This window comes from Gouania willdenowi, chromosome 11 (assembly GCF_900634775.1).
Source record: "Gouania willdenowi chromosome 11, fGouWil2.1, whole genome shotgun sequence".
Lineage (NCBI taxonomy): Eukaryota > Metazoa > Chordata > Actinopteri > Blenniiformes > Gobiesocidae > Gouania > Gouania willdenowi.
The window spans coordinates 23,614,426-23,627,436 of record NC_041054.1 but is presented as its reverse complement, the minus strand read 5'-3'; the positions used below and the strand labels follow the sequence as shown (position 1 = coordinate 23,627,436).

The following is a 13,011-nucleotide window of genomic DNA, read 5'->3' as shown; positions in this document are numbered from 1 at the left end:
TCAAATCCCAGTAGTCTATTAAATCAATCCAACTATTCTCCTCACTTTTTCTCTTAAGAATTTGATATTTTGATGTGCTTTGAGATGACAATTGTTGTAATTTGCGCTACATAAATAAAGTTGAATTCAAATTAATTGAATGTTTTCTACTTCTTAAACAGGTTTGCTTGAGTTAAATTTAAGTTGGGGTTTAATATATATATATGTGGGAATATATATATATATATATATATATTAAACCCCAACTTATACTGAATCTGAGCAAGACTAGTTTTCCAAACAAAACATGAGTAGCCGCGGCAGCAATCAAAAAGGCAACTCCCTGAAAGACGTGACTTGGTTACAGGAAACTTTCAGCAATTTTTTGTGTCCGCCTGAGGCACTGCATATTTTAAAGAAAAGAAAAAGAAACCATAGCTAAGCGCTGTGATAGTGGCCTATATTTGTTGGGGTGGGGTTATTGTGGTCAGGGTCGTTCCTCTGCATAGTGGTTAAAGGTTAAAATAAGAATCTAATTTGATTAAATGCAGGTTAAGAGTGAGGCAGGCTCTTTAAAGCATGAGTCTTCAAAAGGAAACCATGAAGTGTGAGTGATGCGTTGGCAAAATGCCCAGTGGTTAACTTACTCTCACAGAGCCTCCTCCGTAGCCGCCCCCTGATCTTGTCTATGGCATTAAAGTCGGTCACATGGAAGACGTGAGCGTTCTTGGGTTCGGCTCCAATCTCTTCCAGCTCCACCTTCAGAGCCTCCCCGATTCCCACAGCAAACATCCTGATGCCAGCTTTGGCAGCTAATTTTGATGGTTCTAGAACGTAATCCTGGCTTCGGCCATCAGTGAGAAGGATAGCCACCCGCTGGATGCCTCTTGCGGTCGGCCTTGCCCCATTGCGCTCTGTAAAGATGTTGTTGGTTGTGTAGCTGATGGCATCTCCAGTCATTGTATTTCCTCCAATGTAACGTATGTTACGAGCAGCTGTTTTCACATCTTCCAAGGTCCTGTGTCGGTCCAGGTTGAATTCTGTTGTGGGTCTATCACTGTAGCGAACTACAGCCACTCTTGTCTTTTCTGGAGACACATCAAATGATTCTACCAAGTTGGACACCCATTGCCTAATTTTCTCAAAATTCTCTTTTCCCACGCTTGACGAGGTATCCAGAATAAATGCTAGGTCATAGTGAACATTTTTACACCCTAGAGGAGAGACACATATCAGATTTATATTACACTAGGGAATAGATTTTGCTCTAGCATCACAGTGTTCAGAATTGAGGGTCCCACCTGCTCTTTGTGCCTCCACTGTCTGTCCAGATAGAGTCAAGGCCAGAATGAAGAAGACTAGGGCGACCCTAAATCCCAGTCGTAATTCCATCTTGGCCAACGTTTGGGTCTGTTTTTAATAGCTCTTTCCCACCATCAAACTCTCCAGTCTGTAAGAAGTCGGTAAAAACAGTGCAATTTATAATCAGGGTTTGTGTGTCATGCACAACTGGACAAAGATTTTAAACCAACACAATTACTTAAAAATGGCACACTCGGCTGTTTCTCTTAAAGGAGCAGTATTGTGAAAAATTCACTTTATAATGGTTGTGCTACAGTGATATACATTCCTTTAGCCTCATTCAGAGGGCCAAAGTCGAAAAGAATATGTTTCCTCCCTCCCTTGTTATTCCACTATTTGTAAAAAGTCAGCTCCAAACGGGCGAGTTGGATTTGTCTCGCGTTGTGATGTCACAACACGGAAACTCCTCCTCCTGACAATCCTGGCTCCTCCTACCCTATAAGAATGCGAGCTTCTCCCTCTCAAACTACCTCACAGGTAAAACAAACACGGCAGTTAAAATATACATTATACTTTGTCATATATGTAAAGCTACATACACAACATGTGTTCTCTGCATTTAACCCCTCCCTGAGGAGCAGTGGGCAGCCATGGTGTAGGGCCCAAGGAGCGGTTAGGGTTCATTAAAGGGACTGATTAACATCCCACAGTGATGGACCAGAGAGAATCGAACCAGTAACCCTACGATTACAAGCCTGCTCCCTAAACCTCTCGTCCTTTTATCCACAGATAACATATTTACGTTCAGGGAGAACAAAACAAATGATAATCACCTAAAATGGACTATTCTTGTCATTAGGAATAGGTGAGGATGACAAGAATGTAACGTAGCAGCTCTGGTGAGTGTTTGAAACAGCTGACTAACTCCGCTGCTGATGTGATGAACACACCGTGGAGCAGTGCTTTTCAGACTCACAATCACAATAACCGCCAAAATAACCATGTGTTTTACTGTAATGTGCAGTTTTTTGGCTGAAAACAATAACAAGTGTGTGGATAGCAAAAGACAATCACTATGATGATTTTAGCCTGTTTTTAGAAGCGTCGTGAAAGTGACTTTATAGAGCGCTAAAACTCTGGAAAACAGGCAAGTTTTGGAAAATAAAGCTCAAATACTATGTTATTGCAGTTCTTAGAACAAATGAGCATAATACTGGACCTTTAAACTTGAATTAAAGCTGGCGCTACACCTTTGAAAATAATTTGTTGATGTTGCCAAATGTGTGTTAGGTTCATTAATGAGGTTGTTATACATTAGGATAATGCTGTCAAACTAGCACCCACCTATTTAAACCTTCTGTACACTGTTGGTTGTGACATGTGCCATGGCAGCCAAAGTGAAGTCATCACAGAGCCTCAAACCAGGGGTGTCAAACTGATTCAATCATTGTTTGCACTTCAATATATAATAAAATATCTACGGCTACGATAATATCAAAGCAATACAGCTGCAGGAACAACACTTTCAATTTCATTGATTTTGTGACCCATTTTTATGTAATTTGGGGAAATTGTTGTGTAATTTGAAAAAAATAGCAGGATTTGGGAAAAATGGGAGTTCTTTTAACAATTTGAGATTAAAAATGACTGACATGTAATGTAAGCTAATAATGTGGCGTGTCATTGAATTTTTGTATTCATTTTAAATTATCTACAACTGAATTAGTTTTTTTTGCTTTCGGCCGCAGGCCGATTTGATTGCTCTAAAGAGCTGAATTTGGACCCCGGGCCTTGAGTTTGACACGTTTGGTCTAAACGGTAGGGTCTCCAAGAAAGAGTGAGGAATACAAGAGTTATATACACCCTGGAAAAGCTATCTTATAACTCATCTTTGTCAAATGGTCACCAGGTTTGAGAAAAGAATGGGATGTACTGTTTCTTTTTCATATTGTATTCAAACATCAAAATTTATTTTTATTTTTTCACTTTAAGAAATATATCAAATTCTATCACCTCGTACAAAAAAAAAGAAATTAGTGAGAAACCGTGTTTTCATCACACCTTTGTATTTGTGGGGCTTTGTTTTGATAATTGTTTAAATCTGTATTTTGTATATTTTCTCTTTTTTGCATTTTTTTTTTTTACATTAGTGTATGAGTTCCTTTTTCATTGACTTCACTTAGTCAAGATTTTTAGCTGGGATCAAGTTTTTTTTTTTTTTTTTCCTGTTTCTGTTTCTGTTTCTGTTTCTGTCTGTGGGTTAAGGATATAGGCATGGTTCAACACGAGTCAAAGATGGACTACATCTTAAGAATATAAGTGCATTTCACCACACATTTTAGATACAGCCTTGAGTCTATTATCCTGTGATCTCTGAAAGTAAAGGCTATTTTTTTTAACTTAAGTGAAGGCATTATTCTTGTGTTTTTATATAGTTTAGATCAGTGGTTCCCAAACTTTCCACTGTCCTGTACCCTTCAGAAATTTAACCTGAACCTATGTACCCCCTACTCCTGCACACTTAAAAAACATAATTATGTAATGTCATATACAATGTAGCCCTACAGTGAATGTTACATATCCTGTTGAGGAACAATATATCAGAATCATTACAAGAATATTTGCGTTTCATGAAGAAAATGCAAGTGAGGATGCAGGTGCTGGCCCGCATTGCACTCTATTAGCTTATCATTGACATTAGCATTATTTAGCATTAGCTTTAGCTTAGCTATAGCATTGACCTAGCATCAACATTAACATTATCATTTAAATTGACCTAGTATTAAGTTTAACATAACATTATCATGAGCCTAGCAATATCGATAACCGAGCATTACCAATAATATAGCAATAGAATTAGCTTAAAATTAGCTTTAGCTTCGCAATAGCATTAACCTAGCATCAACATCAACGTTAGCATTTAAATTGACCTAGTATTAGCTTTAACATAACATTATCATTAGCCAAGCAATAGCGATAACCTAGCATTAACATTAATATAGCAATATAATTAGCTTAGCATTAGCATTGGCCTAACATAAACATTGACCTTTGCATTAGCTTTAACCATTCAATCAAGCATTACCCCAATAGCATTAACATATCAATAGCGTTAGCCTAGCATTAGCATTAACCTAGCATTTGCGTGAACATAAACTGCTCTGTTTATATTCTAGTTTCCATTGTTGTCATTGTTTTTCATTTTCATTCACGTACAAGCTATGTTGCCATGGATGTAGATTACCTCCACCATGAGGACTGCTGTGTGAATAAATAATGAGCTTTGAGTTTCTTGAAAGGTGATATATAAATCAGTATTTGTTATTATTATATATAGAAGCACATTTACTATTGATATCTTATCATTATCATGCTGAACCAGCTTTTGTGGACCTGATTCTTCAAAAAAAAATTTGGAGAAATAAAGAGAACCAATTTATTCAAGGCGGCCATTTAGTTCAGTGGTTCTCAAACTTTTCAGCCTGCAACACCCAGAATAAAGGTGCCAGAAACCGGAGACCCCCCACTGTACCTGAAGGTGGTTGAACACAGACATGAACATTGAAGAACAGTCATGTGGAGACAGGGCAAATTTATGTTATAGGAATCTATGATAATACATATTAAAAGGTGGTGAAATGGGGGTTTAAAAATCACATAAATTGGTTCAAAGTTGTGAATTAGAGTGGGCAAAAACAGACAGAAAAAGTGGTAAAAATGTCAATATTGGCAAAAATAAGCCTAAAAGTGACAATAATGGGTTGACATTAGGTGGGAAAAGGGTTTATAAGTGCCAAAAATGTCTTGAAAGTGGAATAATGTGCAGATAAGGCATTAAAATTTGATGAAGTGGCAGAAAATGGGAATAATGTAGTAAAAAAGCAATAAAAGGAGCAAAAATGTGACAAGAAAAATTGATGAGAATAGGTTAAAATATGGCATGTTTGGTGTAGTTGCAGGGTAAAAATACGCAAAAATGGGCTCAAAATTGTTCAAAAAATATTCTTAGTATCTTGAAGGCTTCTGGCGATCCCCACCCAAGATTGAGAACCACTGATTTAGTTGTTTCTTACAATAATTTAGAAAGAGTGGTGATAAATAAAAATAAATACTGATTGTGGTGAAGGAACAAGTGGATACTTGTTTAGTACCAGCTGCCTTTTGACTGTGGCTAGGCCAAAGTAAATTATGAAACAAAGAAAACGTTATTTAATGTTGATGAAAGCAAAGTGCTTAAGTCTCCAGACACGTATTATCTGATTCTCTACCGGGCCAGTTCTCTGTGTAGCTATTAATAAGTAGAACAAGCATGCTGACTGAATCGCTGAAATTACTCCAATTTGAGTGGATTTAAAATCCAAGTTCAAACCAGCGAGACCAAAGTAGAAAAACACCATTTGAGTGAAATGATTAACAAGATGTGAACACATGCTTTTAATCCTTTTTAAGAAGTTTAACATATCCTAATTTACCCTCCTGTTTTCATTGATTGACTCTTACTTTTTAAATATGCATTAGGGCTCCATCCAGTGCCTGCTGAGCTGAGCTAATCTGCAGTTGTTTCTTTCTTTCTCTCTCTTTTTTTTTTTTTTTTTAACAATCAGACACAGTATCCAAGAATAACCTGAGTGCATGGTTTGTCTTCGTCAACATGCACATCTGAAGCCAGGATCCTTATTAAGTGCATGCTTGCATCATCAGGTCTGCTTCCACTTCCTGTCTAAATACTAGACCTGGGACAATGATGGCTAAAACAGAAGCTTTGGGTTTATTATTCCCAAAATGTCAAAACCAGAGATAGTTTACGTTCCAAGTTCAACCCAAGACACAAAAAGGAGAAAAAACAAAGCCTCAAGTCTGTTTACTGAGAAAAAAGAAAAAGAAAACAACTTTTGGTGACATAGAGATGTAATATTTACCTGTGCTGACACTCAAAAAGTGTCACTGGGGGTTTCACTCTCTCTCTCCTTTCCCTCGCTCGCTCTCTCTCTCTCTTCGGCCTTTACACCTTGAATCAGCACCGTTAGAGCATCGTCATCATCAGATTGGATAAATCCACACTGTCTCCTTTAATGTTCACAAAATCCAACATCAAGATTGTCACAGAATCCAGGAGAGACAATCCAATAAATGATGCTGTTCCAAAGTGAACTGAGGTGAGCTCCAACCTTGTGGATGGTTGGACAAGAGTGGGAGGGAACTACAAGAAAAAGGGGAAAGTGTTGGGTTTCATGAGGTGCTGTTCTCAACTGAGCTGTGCTCGCACATAAGAAGAAGAAGAAGAAAAAAAAAAGAAGTCATGAGAGGCTCAGCCAATTATAGGCCCAACTTTCTGGGTATTTTTGTCTTTTCCTTCCCATCTGCAGTGTGACGCTGAGAAGAAGAGAAGGAGCCTGATGGCAGACGTTCCTTTGCCACTGTCAGCCACAGAGGAGCCGCCCTTTGGGGCTGGTGGTTGCACACTTATAAAGACTGATGATTACAGAACATTTTGTGCTCTCGGCTTTATATTAAATGTTTGGTCTCATCATATCACATGCACTGTATTGTTGAGACAGGTGTTGGTTTGCTACTGGAAAGTCATTTTTCATTCACTATTCGTATAACAAAAATAATGTTCTATTATTGAAAAATAATGAACAAATTAATAGGAATGTTCCAACTTTTTCACTTCCGATCCAATACCGAAAGCCTTGAGTATTATCCGATACCGATATAGATCTGATACGATAACAGCACGAATCATACATACTTTTATTATTTATTTTGTAGTGTGGAATGTTAGAAAAGGCTCGATTAAGTGATGTTACTGAGAACAATAGTCAGCAACAGTAGGTATGAGAAAAACTGAACCATTTTTAACCTTCAACATAATACTTACAGTATCCTACAATTGAATGAAATAGATAAAAAATAATAATTATATCGGTTATGATATCGGAGATTTGGATAAAATCTGGCTGATCACAGACCGATATCCGATATCTATATCAGGACACCCCTACAAATTAAGCAATAATAATAATGCCTGTAAGTTTTAGCTTGTTTTTATTGTTCATCTACTCTACTCACTACTCTAACTCTAAATTTAATTACAAATTACATTTTCATTTAGCGGATGTTTTTATTCAAAGCCATGTCCAACACAAACAGTAGTACAAGGGGACTAGTACAATAGTTAAAGTATTGCATAATCATCATATTCTCATGACCGCTGCGGGAATGACTCAGGAAAATTGTTCTCTCTACTGTAGTGACATTAAAGCTGCAGTTTGTAGAATTCTATATCCGCTCCGTTCTCTTTGCAACTTTTATTCTCAATAGAGACACAATGACAAATGTATGGACTTAATCTTGTGCTAATGGAGATGTTTCTGGTGTTTTAGAGACTCTGACATGAATGCACGTATGACTACTGTCGTCAGTTTGTCCCCGCCAGAGAGCTCACAGAGTCAGCTGTGATCTCTGCTGCCGCTCAGGGCGCAACCATCACTCCACATCCAGACTGTAAAATCAATTCACCTTGAATAAGCTTCTCTTAGGTTTATACACGATTTATCCCGTCTGTTTTGACCATATGATGGCAAAAAACGCTGCTTACATACTGCAGCTTTAATATCAAGAAAAACTCTAGTTATTATATTGGCGAGATGTTAGGGTAGGGATAGGATAACAGTCAGAGATAGTGTTTTATAGAAAAGACAACAATAAAAGCACAAAGCAAAGCAGGCGGGTGGAGACAAACGCTGTGCTTTAACCTGTTGCACAATGACAGAAGCTGACACTGCAAATTTAGTTGCAAAGAGCAGCTACAAAAAAGACAGCGCGAGCGCGTCGGTGCCCTTTTTTTATTGTGATGGGAATTCCAGCTCTTTTTAGAAAACCGGCTGTTTCGGCTCTCAAGTGACTCCTTAAGATTTTTTGGTGCTTGAATTAATTTATTACCAACAATAATGTAAAATTATGCACAATATGAATTACTAATGTAAAAATACATGCGCTATTTCAAATGTTTATTATATGAATGCACCTTTATTTATAAATTCTAGAGTGATAATAGATAAAATAAATTAGAAAGTGCAAAAACAAATGTTTAACTATTTGCAAATGACCTTAACTAACTTTTAGCTTTTTACTATTAAAGCTTACAATCACAAAACAAAATATAAATTAAAATGTATAAAAGAAAATGAAAAAAAAAATCTGCATCCAGGTAAAAGCTTTCTTCTTTGGTGAAGTTTGTCATTGACCAAACACCAAGTGCCTCAGCTTTGAGGGGTTGATCCTAGTGGGTAAACTGATTTTGCTACGCGAGCAAGCAGGAAGTGATTTAGAGCATGCATGGAGTTACCAAGAGTGCACAAACAGTGACGGCGCAAGTAAACGCACGTGAATTCAACTCATAGAGCATGCCCGCTCACTAACTACGGGTTTTATGTGCACGGTTGTTGTTTTCACGTGTGTGAACTTTGAAACTAATGTGAAACCATAGCCCCTCCCCCCTATGCTCAGCGCAGACAGAGACGACACACACATATTGACCAATCAAACATGGCTTGAAGAGAAAAAAAGAGAGAGAGAAACAAAGCGACTCCCATCGTTCACGTCAAAGAGCAACCGACACATCACTACTTCTTTTTTGACTATGTTTGTTGAAAAATACACGAGAAGAGGACCTTGACAAAACGATCGCAAATTAATTCGCAATCGCAATATTGAGGGAAGAAAAATTGCAATTCTATTATTTTCCCAAATCGTTCAGCCGTAGTGAAAACCTTCTGTTACCATATGCTCTGATTTAGTGCAGTCTTTGAAAAGATGGCTTGAATTCTCATTCATGATAATGTGCTTATCATGTGTGGTCATGCTGCCTGGCAGGACAGGAAGCTGCAGTCAGACACAGCAGCCTTGCTCTTTGGTCTGTTTCTCCTCATAATCCTCTGTAATGCAAATCTGTTTTGGGCCACTGTTGCTAGAAGTTCTTAAAGTGCTCCCACAGCTGTCCCGACATGCAAAAAAAAAAAAAAATAGAAATGCATTGGAGTCATGCACATGGCTGCCTAGACAGTATTCTTTAGGATTTGAATGTCATGGACAACACACAATGTTGCCTTTGCATCCTATTTAGAGCACCTTTGTAACTGAGTAAAAGTGAGCGTAGGGCCAGGCTATGTATAGGGCACGGTGTGCACGGGATGGGAAATGGGCTGACGAGTCGGGACAGATGCGTGTTAGGAGTGTTGGTTTCTGAGGAGCCGTCTGTCGCCTTCTGTCAGAGGGCAAAGGAGGTGGCTGAACCATCTGTTATCTGACTGTCAGTTTTCGACCTCCTACATTCTTCTAAAATATGCTGCAAGTGTCGAGCCGAAAAGTTAAAATTGCTGGTCTAATAAAGATATTTGAGGAAAGTCAACAAAATGTGGTCTGTTGTGCTGTAAACTATGTAATAGCTTATTATTGATCCCAACTATCTTTTTTTTTTTTTTTGTGAATTGTTTTCTTGTATTAAGTTACATCTCATGGTGGTGTAGTGCAGTGGTTCTAAACCTTTTCAGCCCGCGACCCCAAAATAAAGGTGCCGGAGCCCAGGGACCCCCATTGTACCTGAAGGTGGTTGAACACAGACATGAACATTGAAGAACAGTCAGAGACAGGGCCATCTATAAGGGGGAATAAAGGGGAGAGTCAGCAAAATGATGGTTCATGATAACCACATTTATGTATTTATCTGAATAATATCAGCTGTTATCCAGTAAGTTTATTATTATTTGTGCCATAGGATATAGTCATCATACAGATGTAAATCCTTGTTTAATGGGTTAAAAGTGACCAAAAATGGTGGAAAAGGTGGTAAAATGGGATTTTAAAAAGCACAGAAATTGTTAAAAGTGGCAAACTAGAGTTGCCAAAAACAGACAGAAAAAATGGTTTAAAAAAAAAAAAAAAAGGTTCAAACTGGCAACATTGGCTTAAAAGTGGCAACAAAAAAAAGTATGAACAGTTAATTTGAACTGGCAAATAACAGGCATGAGAAATCATGAATGTGGTTAAATTGGCTAAAACAAGCATGACATATGGTGAAAAGAGGTTAAAAGTGACAATACTAGGTCAATATTGCGACATGAGGTGGGAAAAGTGGTGGAAAGGGTTTATAAATGCCAAAAATGTCTTGAAAGTGGAAAAAACCAAGACAAATTCCTCGTATGTATTCATACACTCTTGGTCAATAAAGTTGATTCTGATTCTGATTCTGAAAAATATTCAGAAAAGGCACTGAAATTTGATGGATAAGTGGGAGTATTGTAACCAAAATGCATTAAAAGGTGTAAAAATTAGGTAAGAAAAAGTTGAAGTATAGGAAATAAGCAAAAATTGTAATTAAAAAAAATATATTCTGAGTTGGGTTTTCTCCTGGTACTCCGGCTTCTTCCGACAATCAGAAAAAATCATGACTGTTAGGTTGATTAGAGTCTTGGTGAGCTTCAGCAGCAGGGTCGGGTTTACTAATGAGGGCTCTGTTACGTAACGTGTCACTGATTTCTGACCCACCCATTAAATCCTGAATACAGAACATGGAAATTCAGTTTTTGAAGCCTAGCTCCAGAATGAAATTATAAATGGTTGAATGGCTTTGTACATGTGTTACGGAATACATTTATGATCCATTTAATGTTTTTAGAGAAAATGTCAGAATTTGCTTTACTCTGTCTTTAAAAGTATAGTGGACGATTTTCCAGAAGTTCAGAAAAGAAACACCCTCTGCACATCCAACACACTACCTGCTTCCAAGAGGGAACGCCTACGTACGTGAGAGAGCGTGCACAACGCCAGCTTTCCTCGTCCACAGCTCTGTTTACAAGTTGGAGTCGGTATTGCTGATGCAAACTTACCTTCCAAAAGAAGATTTGCACTTTTCCCGCTATGTCAGACTCACCACCGGTAAGTGAAAATCCATTTTCAAAGGACCCAGTGTGCACCGGGCACGAGCACGAGCATGTCCAACATACAGTATCATCAGAATGATTGACAACTAGGAGGACCAGTAGTCTTGATGATCCACCCGGAATTAGAAGCCAAAAAAACATCGTCCACTATACCTTTAAGTAGTTTTTTTTTTATTTTTATCAGGTTATCACTAAAAGACGGTTTGAGAGCAAAATACAAAAATTCTATATAATAAACAAATCAAAAGTCTGAATTCTATTTGAAACACTAAACTAAATACACATTAAACAACTCATATTCATATACCAAAAAAATCAAATAAGCAAACACATTAGACCCCTAAATGATAAATAATAATAACGTAATCAATAATCATGTACATAATTTGTATTGCTTTAAATCAGCAGTAAATGTCATCTTTATTTAATTACAAAACTGATCGTTTGATTTCTAAATGTAAAACATCTAATTATAAGACTACTGTTAGATGTACATTTTTAATATTTTTCTGCGTGTATATGTCTTCATCTCCTGATGAGCTCATGTTTTTGACCCTAACAATCACAAATGTCTTACTGATCATAACAAAAGAAGACACATGACCCAGCCATGTGCCAGGCTAAAGTGAGGAGGGACGAGATAACAACGACTGGATAAAATGGTGAGAAAAACTACAATCCAGGGTGGAGCACCCGATCCTGGTCATATAGGTTCAGACAAACAATGGATGAGCTGCCGTATCATGAGATATATATTGTTGGGAGAGTATGGAGGCTATATTAAATAATTGTTTATGTTTCTTTAATGGTGTTTTACAATGTTGATTTTGTTAGATGGCTAAATGCTTGTTCATGTGGATCTTGTTGGGTTTTTTCTTTCTTATCATGAATTTTATACTTTGATAAGCGCATTGAGATGACTTTGTTGTAAATTGCTTTATACAATGAATTGAACTGAATTAACACTTGCCAGCAGAAACATTTTCATTGGTGGTCTGGATTTGCAACGTGCCTACCCAACCCTATGGTCACGGCACGTCACTGGGTTAGGGTTAGGGTTATGGCAGGCCACAGAGTCTCCAAACCACGGTTTCAATGACTTCAATTGTTGATTTCACTTCCCACACTTGCTGCAATCATCCTGTGAGTAGTTTAGGGTGTTTTGATTCTTTTTTTATGGTCCATCCGAACCTTTTTATGAGGCTATTTACTTGTACATTTTGAAACATTGTCGTGATGTGATGATGAAGAACGCTTTTACTGATTCCATCTGCACTGGTATCTTTGCTAGACTGAAAGTGTGCGCTCTGGCTTCTTGGCTGCTGGGACACTTTGACATTGGAGGCCTTGAGCTTAATATTTTAGCATTTTAGATGCCATTTCGCTCTAACAAACCTATATCTAATAAGTGGGTAACAGACCAGCAACGCTGATCGCCAGAGAATAGGAATCTCATTATTTGAAGTTGTATTAAAGGAGGGAGCCAACTAAAGTAGGATTCTGGCTTTCCAGCACCAGATATACAGTAACTCTGCAGTAGGAGAGGAAAACAATGCAACAAGCTCATCATAAAACTAATAAACCTTAATCATCATTAAATATTGTCCAATCATTTTGCTTTGGTTCATTTCATAAAGTGTTTTAAATATATCAGCTGGGGATTATCTATCGAAAAACCTGTAAATGAATTGCCACTTTATTAATTACATGTAGCGTGTTCGACAGAGCAGACATAATATTAATATTTCCTTTGTCTACTGTGATTGCTTAAGGCAAGTTGTTAGTC

At 37.6% G+C, this 13,011-nt stretch overlaps 1 protein-coding gene across 2 annotated transcripts in view; it reads right to left on the bottom strand.

The window, feature by feature from the left end:
* Positions 1–6,480, bottom strand: part of col22a1 (collagen, type XXII, alpha 1) — an 88,437-nt gene extending 81,957 nt beyond the window's left edge. For both annotated transcript variants that reach the window (XM_028461229.1, XM_028461231.1), the window contains exons 1-3: positions 6,201–6,480; positions 1,281–1,429; positions 627–1,193 (exon numbers count right to left, since the gene is read on the bottom strand). In XM_028461229.1, coding sequence (XP_028317030.1) covers positions 627–1,193; positions 1,281–1,371 — 658 coding nt within the window. In that variant the 5' untranslated portion in view covers positions 1,372–1,429; positions 6,201–6,480. The remainder of the gene's footprint in view (positions 1–626; positions 1,194–1,280; positions 1,430–6,200) is intronic.
* Positions 6,481–13,011: the final 6,531 nt, after the last annotated feature.